The sequence below is a fragment of the Staurois parvus genome, unplaced genomic scaffold (genome assembly GCF_062004578.1).
Source record: "Staurois parvus isolate SC_StPar_1 unplaced genomic scaffold, SC_StPar_1.0 ptg000018l, whole genome shotgun sequence".
Lineage (NCBI taxonomy): Eukaryota > Metazoa > Chordata > Amphibia > Anura > Ranidae > Staurois > Staurois parvus.
In genome coordinates, this window is record NW_028317814.1 from 18500923 (window position 1) to 18520564 (window position 19642).

At 44.1% G+C, this 19642-nt stretch overlaps 1 protein-coding gene across 1 annotated transcript in view; it reads left to right on the forward strand.

Moving 5' to 3' along the window:
• Positions 1-8479, forward strand: part of LOC149473149 (uncharacterized) — a 345480-nt gene extending 337001 nt beyond the window's left edge. Inside the window, exon 2 of the mRNA XM_089682806.1 lies at positions 6945-8479. Coding sequence (XP_089538932.1) covers positions 6945-7581 — 637 coding nt within the window. The 3' untranslated portion in view covers positions 7582-8479. The remainder of the gene's footprint in view (positions 1-6944) is intronic.
• The last annotated feature ends 11163 nt before the right edge of the window (positions 8480-19642 follow it).

Here is a 19642-nt window from a genome sequence, read left to right on the forward strand (position 1 = left end):
TTTACACCCATCAATGGAAGTGGTGGCATGCCAACAGACTATCCCATGTCCCAGTTAAGGCTCTTTCATACCAATATACATGGAGTAATGCCCTTTTTTGGCACATAATATTTCAAGCATTTTCACATACACTTGTATGTGCTTTTCTGCTTCAATTTTCTTATTGGTTTTACAAGGTCAGGACAACATATGAGAGCGAGTACCAACATTTCCCAAGGCACATGCAATTTGTGTTTCTAATGCAAATACAAGAAGAAAGTGTGTATCGCTTTCAGTGCCACATACAACTCTATAGATTACATAGCAATACAAGAATGCCCCATTTCTTCGTGTGTATGGATAATGGCAGAGGAACATTCTAGAACAGAGATTATTTTCTGGTGCATGGAAATTTAAGAAGCACAAGAAATGTTGGAAATATGTCTTTGTGTGTTTAATATGAATTCAGTGAGCTGTCTTAATTTATGTTTCACACAAGCATGCTACAGAGCTGTTCACACTTGTCTATTTTAGTGCCTGATATGAATTTCAAGTCGAAATCCCAATTATTTTTACGTGTTTGGTTCACATCTATGCGCTGTATCTTAGAGTTTTTATTTTTAGATGATATATAGCACTTTATTTGTGTTAAATATTCTATCTTTTATTAAGAGCTACTTAGAGCTGAAAGTAATATATGATCAGCGAAGTTTTAATGAACTGGCATTCTCAGGATAACCAAATTACTCTTTGTGTGTGCTGTTCTCAGAAAGGAATACGCATTTCTATATTAAAAGGAACAGTTTTAACACGCAAACCATTGGTTGAAAGTTATATATAGTATGCATACCATAGAATTGGTTAAACGTTATCAGTTAACTCCTGAATGAGCATAGAACACATTACTACATGTACACTAGTATATCTAAAGCCAACCCTTTTTTCATTTTGAATAGAGTATGGAAAGCCAAAACCTGTGTTTTTTAAAACTGTGTCCCATTGGGGAGTCTCTGCATTACTTCCTGTCCTGTAGATACAAGAGAAATTGAGAGGAAATATCTCAAAAGTGGGAAAAATTCCCTTCTTAGATACTAGTCACCTCAACAAATATCCTCTCCCGTGGCAATACAAAATTTTGGATGTCCTCTCACTTTCAGCCCCAGATATGATGGTCACCAGGAGGAATAAAGTGGGTAGACAGAAAGCAATAAAACCCAACAGTGGCTCAAATACTTTCCTATTCTCTCCAAAACTAACATGGTTATGGCCAGGGGAGGACTGACAACTCATGGGGCCTCCAGGCAATAGGGGATCATGGGGCCCCTGTGTCCTTGCCCAAACTCAAAAAAGCCTATGAAAAAGCCACATTAGTGAGAGTGAACATTTTCAATTTATTGCACAGTGGAAGCTCCTGGTTCAGTACTTTCTCCAAAAAATGTGTACGGAGAAATCAGCTGATACTAGAAGTTGGTATATCTTTGTCACACAATGAGTATCTGCTAAATTTTCCATAAACCTTTTTTGGAGAAAGAACGTTTGGGTTGAGTGGTGAATCCTTCATGTTCTTGGTAATTCCTGCAATATTTTGAAAATGTACTCACTGTCCCCCAATTGTCCTCCTGTGCAGGGGTGGACTGACAACTCATGGGGCCCCCGGGCAATAGGGGGATCATGGGGCCCCTGTGTCCTTGCCCAAATGAAAAAGGTACCAGGGGAATCTCATGGGGCCCCCTACTGACCCCGGGCCCTCGGGCGATGCCCGAGGTCAGTCCGCCCCTGGTTTTTGGCATAAGATACATTTTAAATTAAACCTATTATGAGACAAATACAAGGGTTATTTTTGTTGACCTTCTTGTAATGCTAGTTGCCTGGCTGGTATCTTGAGTGTTAACAATTTCTGAATTTACTGATGCAACAAGTATGCAGATCAGAAAAGTTCTTATCTTCATGTCTATTCTGAGTCAATTTACTGTATTAAAACAAATAAATAATAAACAAAATAAGAAGGTAAGCGTGATGGGCAGGCAACTAGCATTCGGAAGAAGAAGGTCAACAATGAGAACCTCTGTGTTTTTCTCAGGGCTTCTGTAAAGTTGAACTCCAGGTAAGCATCTAGCTACACAGATGAAATATATACACGGGAGCTATTTAATTTGCAATAGGATTTGTATTCCTGTCTATTCAGTTATAAGTTTTATATAAGCCCATCACCCAGCAGAGCCAGATGGATAATACTACTTCCTCTGTATACAGAGTAAAAAGTGGCCTCATCTCCCTGATCCCAGCCTACTAATTAGACAGTGGCAGAGTAGCTTCAGAATTATGAAGTCAACACTCTGCTCACTCTGCATCTGTTCATTCTGTTTGAACTCACCCTCTCCCAGTCTGAATATTGCTGTATAGAAGATCAAATGAGGGTGAGCTACTTCAACAGCTGCATTTAAAAAATACAAATTCAGGGCTATGTTTAACAATAAGCTCAGTAGGACTATGCATATACACTGTGGTGACATCGGGAGTAACTTTCTGTTGGAATAAAGTGTTCATGTGTGTTGTGCAACAACTATATCAGCATACAGTAGAGATATATTGTTCAATCAATAGATGACAGTGTCTATAAGTTTGTAGCTGCATCTATGGCATACGCTATGACCAGGGGCAGACTGACCATTTGGAAACTCGGCACTGCCCAAGGGCCCGGGGTCAGTAGGGGGCCCCATGAGATGTCCCTGGTACCTTTTTCATAGGCTTTTTTGAGTTTGGGCAAGGACACAGGGGCCCCATGATCCCCTATTGCCCGGGGGCCCCATGAGTTGTCAGTCCGCCCCTGGCTATGACTTTTCTCTGAATAGAGTTTCCTGTTTCCTTGTTACGGTAAAGCAGAAAAGCCAAGTCTGTAGCTAACTACAGACTTTCTAACACTTTCTAATTATTTCATCGCCTATTTTTCACATCACCAGTAGACATGTAGACATCTTTGATAAGCTCATTTAAATATTGTGACAATATTCTAAGCCAAGTTAGGATCTGCTAAACGTTTTTTAGGCCCATATAGAATGAACATGCCTATGCAACACAACTGGTATCGATGCATAAAATGGCACCACTTTGCACTGGAATATGCATAGAACAGTGTTACAGACCCTAAATGTCATATCTAGCCATATAATACTGAATGAGTCAGCTACATATAAGAATAAGACCAACTGGGTGCATACAGAGTGGCTGCAGTTGACCGATTAACTTCACTGGAATTGGCATGACAGAAGACCACAGAATGAGGATTAACCACTAGCCGCCCAGCCACTGTATAAAAATGGTGGCAGGGCAGCATGGCTGGGCAAAAGCACGTTTTAAAACGTGCTGTTTCATAACAGGTAGGGGGCACGCACGAGGCGCACCGCCGCCCTACCTTCACCGCCGATCTCAGCCACGGGTGTCAGTCGCCGGGTCACAACCGGTTATTGTCAGCTGTGTCCCGGCGATTAGCGGCAATCAGTGACAGAGAGCAGGGCTGCAGTAGCTGTGCTTTCTGTCAGTTCCCTCACAGTTCCTGACAAGCTGACCAGGAGAAAAGAGTTTCTCTGTCCCGATCAGCGTGTCTCCCTGCAGTACACCCCCCCGCCCCCAAGTAAAACACTCCCCTCACACAGTTAACCCTTTCAGTGAATAATATACTTAACCCCTTCCTCCCCAGGGCCATTAGTACAGTGTCAATGTTTTTTTTTTTGCACTGATCACTGTATTGGTGTCACTGGGGATGTCAGTGACCCTAAGTCGGTTCCCCCCCAGTGTCAGAATGTCCACCGCAGTCCCGCAGTCCTGCCATAAGTCGCTGATCACCGCCATAGGTCACTGATCGCCGCCATAAGTCGCTGATCACTGACATTATTCGTATAAAAAAAATAAAAAATCTGAGTATCTTTCCCGCCATTTGTAAACGCCATAACGTTCACTTAAAACCAATTAATTTACACGTAGGGTTTTGTTTTAGCAAAGACATGTCGCAGAATGCATTTTGGCTGAAATTTATGACAAAATTTGATTTTTACATTTTTTTTTTACTGGACATGTTTTATAGCAAAAAGTACAAAATATTGTTTTTTTTTCTCAAAATTGTCAGCCTTTTTTTTTATAGCGCAAAAAAAAACAAAAAAAAACAGGCGATCAAATACCACCAAAAGAAAGCTCTATTTGTGTAACAAAAAGGACATAAATTTCATTTATGTACAGTATTGCATGACCGCGCAATTGTCCGTTAAACTAGCGCAGTGCTGTATAGCAAAAAAATGGCGTAAATTGCAGTATCTATACCATAGTTTGTAGACGCTATAACGTTCACAAAAAGCAATCAATATACACTTATTGGGATTTTTTTTACCAAAAACATGTAGCAGAATACATTTTGGCCTAAATTTATAACCAACTTTGAGTTTACTATATATTTTTTATAGCTGAAAGTAAAAAATATTGTTTTTCTTCAAAATTTTTGGTCTTTTTTTCTTTATTGCGTGAAAAATAAAAAGCGCACAGGTGATCAAATACCACCGAAAGAAAGCTCTATTTGTGTGAAAAAAAGGACGTAAATTTTGTTTGGGTGCAGCGTTGCATGACCGCGCAATTATCAGTTGAATTAGAGCAGCGCCGAGTAGCAAAAATAGGCCTGGTCATTAAGGGGGGTAAATCCTCAGGCGGGCAAGTGGTTAAAGTAAGTTTAACAGGATCATAGGAAAAATATGATACATTGGCTAAACACTATTGTTTTTTCCATCCTGGCCAAAGTCCAACCCTTAATTATATTTCCTTTTTTTTAAGACGAAAAAGGCAAGTGTTCATGCATCTATGTATGGATACAGTACAGTACCTAGTCACAATCACTAAAACATTCAGTAAGACTACATTAGATTTTTCCTTTTCACTTGACAATTCTCAGACTTGAGAGCTGTCAGTCATTCAGTCATCCCTGCAGAACAAATGTTCAGAAATTGCAGACAATTGTAGGACTGGTATGATTTCATACAGATATATCATAGGATGACACAAGAAGAGGTGAAACATAAATGATGTTTGGGTCATTCATTCTCTACAGCCTGCCTTTGTGACCATTCTACTCAGAGAGAACATTAAATAAAGTACTCATGCACCGTTCCTGCTCTGGAAATGGCATGATTCTTTACAAGCGCATACATAAAAATGCTTTCAGAATGACCATAATCATATCTGTAAAACTATTACAAGTTTGATATTAAACATTGGTCATTTGCAAGGCTCTCCTGGGTCTTTTAGACCTTGATCTATTTGGGTTCTCTAGCCATCTCGTAAACAGCATGTCTGGCTACTCGTGAATTTATGAAAGTTCAGCTGATGACTGTCGGCAGCTTATATATTACCAACGAATGATGGGACAGCTTTACAGGTCTCTTGATCCCCATCAAGTGAAGTCTCATTCTTGCTGGGATTTGTCCAGAATTATGGGTAAAACACTCAAGAGTTTGCCATGGTGTAATATTAGTTTTTAAAACCATATGGACTGTATCATGCTAGGTTACAAATAAAATGATTCTTCTCATTTGTGGTCACAAAAGGTGAACAATTGAGAAAGATTGAAGTCAACCACTGCTCTATTGGAAATAGACAATTACACCCAAGTGTGAACAGGTGTTCTTTTTTGCCCTTCTTATCAGCATTTGTCATCTCTACTCAAAACCTAAAAGCTTTCAAAGCTGTAATAGCTGATATTGGCCATTAATTCACATTATGGAAATGTTTTGTTATAGTCTGCTTAAAAGGGACATGCCATTGTTAAAGTATCTCATCTAGCAATTTGTTTGGTGCAAGTTATGAAATGTTCTGCTATACTTTAGCTGATAAAATTGTTTTTGTTAAGAGCTACTTTTTATGTAGAAACAGATGGCCTCTCAGTTGCATGTCTGGCATATGGCATCCATATTAGGACATTTGCAATGTATCTCTGTTCTGCATCAGCATTTCTTTTAACTTTCCTTATCTGTTCTACCAAAAACACCATATCCCTTATACATCATTTAACAGACAGATTATCCTGTCCATTGTTCCCAAATAAATTGTCACACTCTCATCTGAGAGTCTGGGCAAACATTGTAACGAAGCGGTAACTCTGAAAGATAAAGCTTTAAAGATGAAATTGGATCAGTGAGTTTATTATACTGTGGAAGTGTCCTAAAAAAAAAATGTAATTCCTGGGTGCAGTCGTCTGGTTTTCATGTTATCATGGCAGCACTGAGAGGTTAGGTAATAAGAGAGTTGGATATAAAGTCAGATGTTATCCTGGCAGCAAAGCATACGTGATTAAAGAGGAACTTCACCTCCCCATTAATGTGTTTTCCATGCTTACCTGATGCTGGGTTGTACAGCTGGGTTGTCAGATATGTACCCACCCAGCAAATCCGGCATTGTCCTGCTGAGTTCTTCTTCCCTGCAGCCGTCACTTGGGCTCTACACACCCATATTCCCCTGTGATGTCATTGGGAGAATGTCAGCTCTTCTGGGTTCAAGCACAGCCTACCGATGACACACCACTAGACCCAATTTCATCCACCTTTAATGAATGGATTGATGTTAGTGCTCCCAGTGCCTCCTGGGACATGCATGTCACATATCCCATGAGGCACTGGGGCACCAATATCATTAGCCTAAGTGATTAAGGAGGATCGAGAGGAGGAAAGTTGTTTGAAGTGTGACTGTCTGCTTTAAATCTGCTTTAAGCTGGACAAATAAAGTAGCACTGGTGTTTTCCTTTTCTTTGCCTGTTGTAACTTGTTTTATATATTATTCAACATCTTTGGACATGAAAATGACATTTAATTCTTCCATATCTTAACCTCCTAGCTATATCATTGACTAGAAAAATGATAAGTAAAAGCTGAAATATTGTGCATAGGTATTTTTTATTGTTAATATATATTTATGTGGTTTTTTTTATACAGAGATCTGATGCCCAGAACGATAGAAGGGCAGATTACGATGGAGAAGACACCCAGTTATTTTGTCACCAATGAGGCTCCACAGCGGATCCACTCAATGGCCAAAGACACTAAACTTATTGTGGTGGTCAGAAATCCAGTTACCCGTGCCATATCTGATTATACTCAGACTCTTTCCAAGAAACCGGAAATTCCTACATTTGAGGTCCTTGCCTTCAAAAACAGGACCCTGGGATTGATTGATGCTTCTTGGAGTGCACTGCGAATAGGCATCTATGCTTTGCATCTAGAAAGCTGGATGCAATACTTTCCCCTTTCCCAGATACTTTTTGTCAGTGGAGAACGTCTCATCACTAACCCAGCAGAAGAGCTGGCCAAAGTCCAAGACTTTTTGGGTCTACAACGGATTATCACAGATAAACATTTTTATTTTAATAAAACCAAAGGCTTCCCATGCCTGAAGAAGCCGGAAGATACAGGAGCTCCCAGGTGCTTGGGAAAATCCAAGGGTCGGACTCATCCCAAAATTGACCCTGATGTCATCCAGCGCTTGAGGAAATTTTACAAACCTTTCAATGCTATGTTCTACCAAATGACAGGACAAGACTTTCAGTGGGAAAAAGAAGAACTAGAAGGTTAAAATGGGCACATGGGATCGTCACAAAATAAAAATTAGAGGGGAAATTAAAGACTTGTCAGTGTACAGAAAATATTTACCATTTTGCCAAAAAAAAAAAAAAGAAAAAAAAAAGTTCTAGTTTCTATAATGGCACGGTACATTCTTTGGAATGGTGATACAGGTAAATCACTCATACCCCACACATTTGTAATGTAAAAAAATAATAATTTCTTTATTTAAAAAAAGTGTCTTGGCCATTATAGGAGAAAATAGAAGAAAAGCTTATTTTTTGAAAACAAAAAATCAGAATGTCAATATTATTAATATATTGAAAAATTACACTTTTATTCAAATAAAAATAAGACAAAGACAAAAAATAAATTAAATGTATGTGATTTACCTGTGGGGATACAATGAAGCTGAAAATGCACATTTTTGCTGTAAACCATACTAGCCAATCACTATCTAGCTTTTATTTAATGTGCACTTGAACAAATATTATGTTAGCTAAGGGTTACAGCATACATGTGCTGTTAAAATGAAGCTATAATGCATTGAATACAAACGTGTTCAATGCCCTCCCATGATCAGTAATGCAGTTTGGAAAGCACAAGAAAATGACTGCGAAATTGTGAAGACTATTGAAGAGCACGTATAGATCTTCAATTGTGTATTTTGTAAAAGGACACAGGAGAATCATATCACATTAATTTTTTTTTATTATTTTAAAAGTAGTTGCCAAAAAAAAATACTACCAAGCAGAGACAATATTAAAGCACAGATGTCTATTGTATAATTTATTTTCAACACTGGGTATTGAGGTTTCTTTAGAAATATTTTCCGTTGTTTTGTGAAATGTTTCATTTATGGAAAAAAACCCACTAAAATAAATTAAAATTATTTTCTTTTTGCAGCACAATTGAAATTGTAGCTTGGGTCTGAAAGACAAAGCACAGCTAGTCACAAGTTCTTTGTAGCTACAATACATGTACTAGCTTATTCACTAAGGAAAAGAACAAAAGTACAGTAACTAATGGCAACCAATCATAATTAATAGTTCAGTAATTTTATATCTGTACATGGAAACCTGTTTGGTTGCTATCTAATGACCTTGCTATGCTATACAATTTGCAATTCATTTTCTCTCTTTGTTCTGTTTTGTTATATTAGACTGGCAGAGTGCAAGATTTACTAAAGTTTCTATTTCTACTATGAGACAAAGGGGTTTTAATATTAGATTTTAAAATTTATCTATAGCCAAAACTTTATTTATGTTTCAGATAGAAAAGTGTAAAAACCGATGTCAGTTACATTTTTGCTGTCTGTGTTCTGTTTCGGAGAACTCCTTTTCCTCCTGTCCAGGAGACACAACAGGAAAGGGGAAGAAGCCTTTACAAAATAAAGAGATATTCCCTTCTTAGACAGTGGTCACCAGAGAAGAGGTGCCTTTAGGACATTCCTGCATGCATCTCTGGTGACAACTGTACAAATTGAGGATTTCCCATCACTTTCTGTCTTGGTGATAATTATCACCAGGATAAATAGAGAGACTAAATGTACAAATTGAGGATTTCCCATCACTTTCTGTCTTGGTGATAATTATCACCAGGATAAATAGAGAGGCTAAATGTACCCAGAGGGGGCGTAGACATACAGTATGTAATAAATTGGCAGAGTTTCTAAATCTTTCCTACCTAATAATAATAATACTAAAAAAGTTGACTTTACACTTAGTTTTGGATGACAACACTGTGAGCTACCACTGTTGTAAAAAGTCTACATGTATGTATGACACTGGGCAAAGTTGGCAATATGACAGGTTTTCATGGAATTGTCCTTCTATTGTAAAGTCTAGCTACCCTTTAAATTTTAATGGAGCTTGCTTTGGTGGCCACAGAGTATTGAAGAATAGTGTTAGAGTTGAACTTATGCAACAGGTGCTGACTAGTTTTTAGCACTCTTCTACAGTTGGGTTTTTTCAAGTAGCTGTTTGATCTTCATCTCTGGTTATTGAAAAAAGGAACCAGCAAGGTGGAGAAGGTCAAAAGTCTGGGGTGTTTTAAATATCAAAATTATGGAGTTGGAATCTAGCTGGGTACTGAAATTTGCATCATGATCTATATTACTGCTACAAAATGAGCGTACTGACCAATCAACTCTAAATATTCACTTGAATGAAAACTTAAGTCATTAAAAAGTAGCTAAAATGTTTTTAGTATGCCATTTTAAGCACATCCAGGTTGCTGCAAATATGCTCAGCTATGCTTTTAGGCATCATAAGAGCCACAAATCTCTGTATGTAAATTTCAACCATCTTTCTTTCAAAAGACTGGCCTCAACTCCTTCATCTTACCATTGGCTAGCAAAGTAGCCTATTACTGTGATGGTTCAGTAGTAAGATAAAGAAGGTGGTAGGTGTTGTGGCCAGATTCTCAATCTAGATGCAGTTTGCACATCGGGGTATCTTGGAATTTGAGGATCTGGAGTAGCACAGCTGGTGGCCATACTAGGAAAATATTAGCTAACTAATATGGCTTCGGGTACACTTTAAAAAGAACGTATCTTAGGAAAAAATCCTGTTCAAGACACAGCTTGCATCCACCTGTAATAGCTGATATTCTTTCAGTCCTGGTTCCATTGTGCTCCATTATCTGTGACATCACTTACACTAAAGCTAAACAGATTCATCTACGTTTCTCCAGTACTCAGAAGTCTACTACCGATGGAAGATTGATGGAGCTTTCTTAAACACGTGCCATAATTACTGTTTCCATTTAACCTACTACAACTTCTATTTTCACATTCTTCTAAAATTTGTCCATAATCATATACAAGTACTATTTATTCTACCATCTTTGTCACTCCTCACTCTTTTTTCACCAGAAAGCAGTATGTACCTGTAAAACAACCTAAACACTTTGCCTTATATAAAACTGATTTACATTTGGAAGCCTTACACTTGGCAAGCACATACATTTTTAAAACACATCCCATCAACCTTTAGCTATACTATTTAATAATTTAAGAACCTCTTGTGGGTAAAAATAGGAATAAAAAAACAACTGAATAGCAGAGGTGTAACTAAAAGCTGCAGGGCCCTGATATAAAATATAAAGGGGCCCTTATATCACCTATTAGCCTTCAAGAAACCTAATCCTTCCTTGAGCAACTAATTATTAATATTATATGATATATAATATAATCATATAATATTATATAACATAACATATAATATTACTTTGTCAGTATGCCTAATGAGCTTACTATAAGCTCAAACATGGTAAAAAAAAATATAAAATCGTGATGTAAAGCAGACAAAAGCAGATTTCTTGCTGTTATAGAATATAATGTAAGTACACAGTTGTAGAAAGGGGCACCATGGTTTCTACCTAGACCTCATTGCTGAAGTCATGCCCTCTCTGCTACGGTTATGCCCTAGCTTACACAATTAAAATGTTTCTAAGTAGCCTACTGGCTGCTTCTACGCTCAATAACCAGGCAGAAGTATCTTTTTTTGGTTTATTGTTTTAAAAACTTGGATGGGGAATAGGATGAACCTTGGGATTTTCCAGCACTAGTCTAACTTTAACTCAGTGTTTCTCAACTCCAGTCCTCATGGACCCCCAACAGGTCATGTTTTCAGGATTTCCCTCAGATGAAACAGCTGTGGTAATTACTAAGGCAGTGAAACTGATCAAATCACCTGTGCAAAATAATGGAAATCCTGAAAACATGACCTGTTGGGGGTCCATGAGGACTGGAATTGAGAAACACTGCTTTAACTGGAGATACTCTATAACAGGGATTTACCTCTTCAGGGTAAACCTCTAACATAAAAGGATATGGATGTACAGCTTCAAGAGGATCCCACTCCAGAAACACCCCCAAGCCAGCGAATCTGGAACAGTATCTCACAAAAAAAGACAAAGAGCAACAGTTTCTCCTGGATGTTTCCCAGACCTGACCTTGTATTGTGAGTCTCCCAGCCAGATCCTCAGCAGACTTTACTCCAGACTGCATCTTCAACTTCAGCAGTGCCCCCCCTTCTCCCCCAGCTCCTCCTGAGCTGGAACCACGTGACAAACCCCCTGCATACTCCAGCTACTGTAGATGGCCCAGGAAGGCAGAAAACCCCTCCAGGCTGAGTCTCTTTCCAGCAGGACAAATGAAAAACATACAAAGAGAGAGAGAGTACACAATGGCTCTAGTGTGATACCACATTATTATAATAAAGATTAAAAACTCAGATTGCACTCACATTTTCAAATTGGTATCGAGCATGGTCCCTGTAAGATCCAGAGCCAAGGACTCAGAGTGCAGTCCTTGGTTGATTGTGGCTGACAGTGGACCATCTAGGGCCCCAGATCTTACAGGAACCACACAGTGGATCACTCTGTATGCAGACATGTTCAATACCAATTTGAAAATGTGAGTGCAATCTGATAAGTTTTTATTACTTATTATAATAAGGTGGTATTACGACTAGGGCGATCATGTGCCCTCTCTCTTTGTATGTTTTAGGTTCTCTTTCACCCCCAGTGGAGATAATAGAGAGCTGTAGCACCCCAGGAGAGAAAAAGGATAAGAGATAAAGTACTTGGGAAATTTAATTTATGATGTTCTCCATCCATCATAATACTATACTTGCCAGCGCACAAACTATTTTATTATTTTTTTCTGTTTACAACCAGGACAAATGATCCTGCTGTTCCAGGACCCAGACTATTTATGTGCACCTCAGCCCTCTGCTGGTCACCCTCTTGACCAGGGATTGGCTGAGGCTACATGAATATTCCACCAAGGGTCTGCCTCTACCAGCACACCATTTTCCAGAATTTAATGCAGGGTGACGTGGTTCAGCCTGAAGCCAGCAGACCCTAGAACAGCCAAAAGCAATCAAACCTGCTTCTCTGGCTATAGGGGAGCCCAAAAGCTGACTTTACCTAAACCTATTGGCAACCTAACTAGGAGGCTGCTACACATGTCATGGAGGTTGAAGAATACTTTATCACCCCTCTTAACCCCTTACAACCTTCCTTGTGTTTCTCTCATCCAATCTGCTCTGAACCTTTTTCTGACATTTACCTACCAGCCACTCCAGGCTATTACAGGCTGGTGATCCTGAAACATAACTATAGTTGGTAGTAGCTGGAGGTCGGAACTTGTGGTTATTTTTTATCTGGAAAAAACTTGCTTTCAGACAGAGATATTGATTGGATGGTAGGTAGGAAAAAAATATTAGTAGCAGACTGGGTAACATGATAATGAAAGGGTGTAAAAGAAGTTAAAGAGAGCAATCACAACCTTATGGCCTTACCAGATAACAACACTACTAGGTATATTTATTAACTGTAAATAAGACTGGCTTTATCATTCAGTTCTTCTCCTCTGCAGAGCTGGATATAGACTTTTTGTTTTATATTCCAGAAGTGTTGAACGCTGTATGCCCCAGAGAGACAGCCTTTGCAGATCACGCAAGGCTTCCCTGGTCACTGCCAGGACCTTGGCTAATGTCAGGGTCAAGGAGGGACCCTCTGGATTGCACCATCTCCAATGTTCCTGGGGTTTCTGGAGCTATTTGAAAAACAGCGGGGAAGCAAAATTCAAAAGTAAATCCAGCCTGATTTATGGTTATTTAGACTCCTTTGCTAGTATGGATATTTGGTTCGGCATGTGGTGGTGATGGGGTCTCTTTAGGTTAAGTAGATGGCTTAGGTTTCCTTTCACATCTCCTAATTTAGAAGGCAGAGTCTTACTTTTCCTATATTCATTCTCTACATAACACCATCAAAATAATCCAGTTGGGGCATTAAAGAGTATATAAACACAATTTTCTTTTACATTTATGGATTTATTGGTAGAGTGAAATGGGTTAGATTCTCTTTTAAGCTTATGTTGCTGTTGGGTCCACACTGTTTAGATTAACCTCTCTATTTTGGAGAAATCCAAGAACAAGACGAATAAATCTTCCAATGAGGACACCTATTCTGGTGACAGCTGTATAAGAGTGAAATTTCCATTACTTTGGGCAGACTAGCCCCCCCGCACCTTCTGTTGCATCTCCAGGATGGGAAGTTGAGGGAAATCTCCCCAATGGGACACAGATGGTAAAAAATAAAATGAATGGGTTTAAACCCTTTCGTACTCTATGAACATGAAAAAGTCTGGCCAATACATATGCTTTAAGGCCTCATGCATATAGGTTGTTAAAAAAAGCTCTCCTAGAAGCTGTCTTCCTGGTAGAAGCGTTTGTGCGGGAAAACGCCTGATGCTTGTAAAAGTACCTAACGCATTTACAAGCATTTAGGCACATTTATAAGCGTCAAGAGCTTTGGCGTTAATTCATTTCATTGGCCAGAATGATAATTTATTTTGGCTACTGAAATGAATTAACTAGAGATGAGCGAAATATTCAAAAATTCGATTCGGCTGATTCGGCGAATTCGAGGAATAAATTCGATTCGAGGCGAATATATTCGCTGCGAATTTAACTTATAAAAAGGGTGTTTCTAGGCTTCAGAGAGCCTTTATATTAGGGCAGAACACTGTACCTTTAATTTAAATGCCCTTGGAGTCTGCTGGGGAAGAGAAATAATACTGTCAGTCAGTATGACATGCAGATGAGTGCCGTCGATCTTAGAATCACCGCACACTTCACTCATTTGGGCAGTCACGGGGCCAAAACCAGAGTGTGGAGCCACAGTGTGGCGGTGGAGGCAGCAGCAATGGGAGGCCATACAGCACCCTATGACAAAATGGAACCCACCAGCAGTGTGAGGAGACCTGAAAGTGGCACATGGCAGAGTGTGGCGATGGAGACAGCAGCAATGGGAGGCCGTACAGGGACCCATGACACACTCTGGACCTGGCAGCAGCATGAGGAGGCGGTACAGGGGCCCATGACAGATTACGGGCCTGGCAACAGCATGAGGAGTCGGTACGGGGGCCCATGGCAGATTACGGGCCTGGCAGCAGCAATGGGAGGCCCGTAATCTGCCAGCACCCTATGACAAAATGGAACCCACCAGCAGTGTGAGGAGACCTGAAAGTGGCACATGGCAGAGTGTGGCGATCTAGACAGCAGCAATGGGAGGCCGTACAGGGACCCATGAGACACTCTGGACCTGGCAGCAGCATGAGGAGTCGGTACGGGGGCCCATGGCAGATTACGGGCCTGGCAGCAGCAATGGGAGGCCCGTAATCTGCCAGCACCCTATGACAAAATGGAACCCACCAGCAGTGTGAGGAGACCTGAAAGTGGCACATGGCAGAGTGTGGCGATGGAGACAGCAGCAATGGGAGACCGTACAGGGACCCATGAGACACTCTGGACCTGGCAGCAGCATGAGGAGTCGGTACGGGGGCCCATGGCAGATTACGGGCCTGGCAGCAGCAATGGGAGGCCCGTAATCTGCCAGCAACCTATGACAAAATGGTACCCACCAGCAGTGTGAGGAGACCTGAAAGTGGCACATGGCAGAGTGTGGCGATGGAGACAGCAGCAATGGGAGGCCGTGCAGGGACCCATGAGACACTCTGGACCTGGCAGCAGCATGAGGAGGCGGTACGGGGGCCCATGGCAGATTACGGGCCTGGCAGCAGCAATGGGAGGCCCGTAATCTGCCAGCACCCTATGACAAAATGGAACCCACCAGCAGTGTGAGGAGACCTGAAAGTGGCACATGGCAGAGTGTGGCGATGGAGACAGCAGCAATGGGAGGCCGTACAGGGACCCATGACACACTCTGGACCTGGCAGCAGCATGAGGAGGCGGTACAGGGGCCCATGACAGATTACGGGCCTGGCAGCAGCATGAGGAGTCGGTACGGGGGCCCATGGCAGATTACGGGCCTGGCAGCAGCAATGGGAGGCCATACAGCACCCTATGAGAAAATGGAACCCACCAGCAGTGTGAGGAGACCTGAAAGTGGCACATGGCAGAGTGTGGCGATAGAGACAGCAGCAATGGGAGGCCGTACAGGGACCCATGACACACTCTGGACCTGGCAGCAGCAAGAGGAGGCGGTACAGGGGCCCATGGCAGAGTGGCGAAGCGTAAGCAGCTTAAATTGAAGGCCATACAGAGGCCTATGTTAAAAATAATAACATGTTTGGGGCATGATTCATGGCGGATTAAGTCAGTTGTGTCAGGAACTGGTGGTTTGAAATCCAGACTAATCCACGCCTGATTCATTTTCACAAACGTGAGTCTCTCCACACTTTGGGTGGACAGTCGTGTCCTCCACGGAGTTACAATACCTCCTGCCGCACTAAACACGCGCTCCGATGCCACGCTACTGGCCGGGCATGACAGCCTTTCAAGGGCAAATTCAGCTAGTTGGGGCCAAAGGTCAAGTTTCGTTGCCCAGTAGTCAAGGGGATTGTCTACCTCGGTTGGCAGGGTGCTGTCCAAGTAGGCCCAAGCCTGTTGTTTGAGGTCCTGCTCCAGGTCCACCTGATGCTGCTGCTGCTGCGACTGGTTAGTAGTTTACTCACTGCGCTGGTGAAGAAAGCTACTCATCATCGACTGCAGACTGAGGCAGCCGCTGCTGGTGGAGCTGCCACTGCTCCTACCACCCCACCCCTCCCCTGCTGCCATGGCAGCGGAACGTGAGCGCACAGGGCCCACAGTGTCTGAGGATGGACGTTGGCGCAGAAAGGCAGAGACCAACTGACTACATAGGTGGTTTTTATAGTACTTTATTTTGGCCTCCCTCTCAGCAGGTGTGAAAAAGGCCACCATTTTTGAACGGTAGCGAGGGTCCAACAAGGTGGACAGCCAAAAGTCATCCCTCTGTCTGATGGTTATTATTCGGCTGTCGCTACGCAAGCAACCGAGCATGCTATGGGCCATTTGTGCCAAGGAATGCGAGGGACTCCCTGCCTCCATCTCCACAGCATACTGCCACGGTGCGTCTGGGTCCTCTGTCTCCTCCTCCTCCTCTACCAGATGCTCCTGCTCCTCCACTCCTGTCCGCTGAGTGGAAAAAACACCCATTTCACTCAATAATTCCTGAGCACCAATGTCCTCCTCTACCTCCTCCTCTTCTTCCTGTCCTGCCCCCACAGGGGTCATGTGGCGTTGAGATCTGTGCGCCACGTCTACCGCACCCTGACCAGCCATTGTTAACAGCATTTGTTCCAGGACGTGCAACAGAGGAATGACGTCGTTCATCCCATAGTCCTGCCGACTCACGAATAGCGTGGCCTCCTCAAAGGGCCTGAGCAAGCGGCAGGTGTCACGCATGAGCTGCCAATGGCTGACATCTAAGTTACACAGGGGAGTACCTTTATCCGCTTGTAACATCAGGAAATCGGTGATGGCCTTTCGCTGTTCGTAAAGGCGGTTAACATATGTAGGGTTGAATTCCACCTTGTTGCAACGTCACAGCATGAGGAGTCGGTACGGGGGCCCATGGCAGATTACGGGCCTGGCAGCAGCAATGGGAGGCCCGTAATCTGCCAGCACCCTATGACAAAATGGAACCCACCAGCAGTGTGAGGAGACCTGAAAGTGGCACATGGCAGAGTGTGGCGATGGAGACAGCAGCAATGGGAGGCCGTACAGGGACCCATGAGACACTCTGGACCTGGCAGCAGCATGAGGAGGCGGTACGGGGGCCCATGGCAGATTACGGGCCTGGCACCAGCAATGGGAGGCCCGTAATCTGCCAGCACCCTATGACAAAATGGAACCCACCAGCAGTGTGAGGAGACCTGAAAGTGGCACATGGCAGAGTGTGGCGATGGAGACAGCAGCAATGGGAGGCCGTACAGGGACCCATGACACACTCTGGACCTGGCAGCAGCATGAGGAGTCGGTACGGGGGCCCATGGCAGATTACGGGCCTGGCAGCAGCAATGGGAGGCCCGTAATCTGCCAGCACCCTATGACAAAATGGAACCCACCAGCAGTGTGAGGAGACCTGAAAGTGGCACATGGCAGAGTGTGGCGATGGAGACAGCAGCAATGGGAGGCCGTACAGGGACCCATGACACACTCTGGACCTGGCAGCAGCATGAGGAGGCGGTACAGGGGCCCATGACAGATTACGGGCCTGGCAGCAGCAATGGGAGGCCCGTAATCTGCCAGCACCCTATGACAAAATGGAACCCACCAGCAGTGTGAGGAGACCTGAAAGTGGCACATGGCAGAGTGTGGCGATGGAGACAGCAGCAATGGGAGGCCGTACAGGGACCCATGACAGATTACGGGCCTGGCAGCAGCATGAGGAGGCGGTACAGGGGCCCATGACAGATTACGGGCCTGGCAGCAGCAATTGGAGGCCCGTAATCTGCCAGCACCCTATGACAAAATGGAACCCACCAGCAGTGTGAGGAGACCTGAAAGTGGCACATGGCAGAGTGTGGCGATGGAGACAGCAGCAATGGGAGGCCGTACAGGGATCCATGACAGATTACGGGCCTGGCAGCAGCATGAGGAGGCGGTACAGGGGCCCATGACAGATTACGGGCCTGGCAGCAGCAATTGGAGGCCCATAATCTGCCAGCACCCTATGACAAAATGGAACCCACTAGCAGTGTGAGGAGACCTGAAAGTGGCACATGGCAGAGTGTGGCGATGGAGACAGCAGCAATGGGAGGCCGCACAGGGACCCATGACAGATTACGGGCCTGGCAGCAGCATAAGGAGGCGGTACAGGGGCCCATGACAGATTACGGGCCTGGCAGCAGCAATGGGAGGCCCGTAATCTGCCAGCACCCTATGACAAAATGGAACCCACCAGCAGGGTGAGGAGACCTGAAAGTGGCACATGGCAGAGTGTGGCGATGGAGACAGCAGCAATGGGAGGCCGTACAGGGACCCATGACAGATTACGGGCCTGGCAGCAGCAATGGGAGGCCCGTAATCTGCCAGCACCCTATGACAAAATGGAACCCACCAGCAGTGTGAGGAGACCTGAAAGTGGCACATGGCAGAGTGTGGCAATAGAGACAGCAGCAATGGGAGGCCGTACAGGGACCCATGAGACACTCTGGACCTGGCAGCAGCATGAGGAGTCGGTACGGGGGCCCATGGCAGATTACGGGCCTGGCAGCAGCAATGGGAGGCCCATGATCTGCCAGCACCCTATGACAAAATGGAACCCACCAGCAGTGTGAGGAGACCTGAAAGTGGCACATGGCAGAGTGTGGCGATGGAGACAGCAGCAATGGGAGGCCGTACAGGGACCCATGACACACTCTGGACCTGGCAGCAGCATGAGGAGGCGGTACAGGGGCCCATGACAGATTACGGGCCTGGCAGCAGCAATGGGAGGCCCGTAATCTGCCAGCACCCTATGACAAAATGGAACCCACCAGCAGTGTGAGGAGACCTGAAAGTGGCACATGGCAGAGTGTGGCGATGGAGACAGCAGCAATGGGAGGCCGTACAGGGACCCATGACAGATTACGGGCCTGGCAGCAGCATGAGGAGGCGGTACAGGGGCCCATGACAGATTACGGGCCTGGCAGCAGCAATGGGAGGCCCGTAATCTGCCAGCACCCTATGACAAAATGGAACCCACCAGCAGTGTGAGGAGACCTGAAAGTGGCACATGGCAGAGTGTGGCGATGGAGACAGCAGCAATGGGAGGCCGTACAGGGACCCATGACAGATTACGGGCCTGGCAGCAGCATGAGGAGGCGGTACAGGGGCCCATGACAGATTACGGGCCTGGCAGCAGCAATGGGAGGCCCGTAATCTGCCAGCACCCTATGACAAAATGAAACCCACCAGCAGTGTGAGGAGACCTGAAAGTGGCACATGGCAGAGTGTGGCGATGGAGACAGCAGCAATGGGAGGCCGTACAGGGACCCATGACACACTCTGGACCTGGCAGCAGCATGAGGAGGCGGTACAGGGGCCCATGGCAGATTACGGGCCTGGCAGCAGCAATGGGAGGCCCGTAATCTGCCAGCACCCTATGAAAAAATGGAACCCACCAGCAGTGTGAGGAGACCTGAAAGTGGCACATGGCAGAGTGTGGCGATGGAGACATGGGCCCCCTGTCGACGCTTGACTTTCTGGCCACATAGTCGACATACGGCTACGTTTACTTCCTCGGGCGGCTTGACG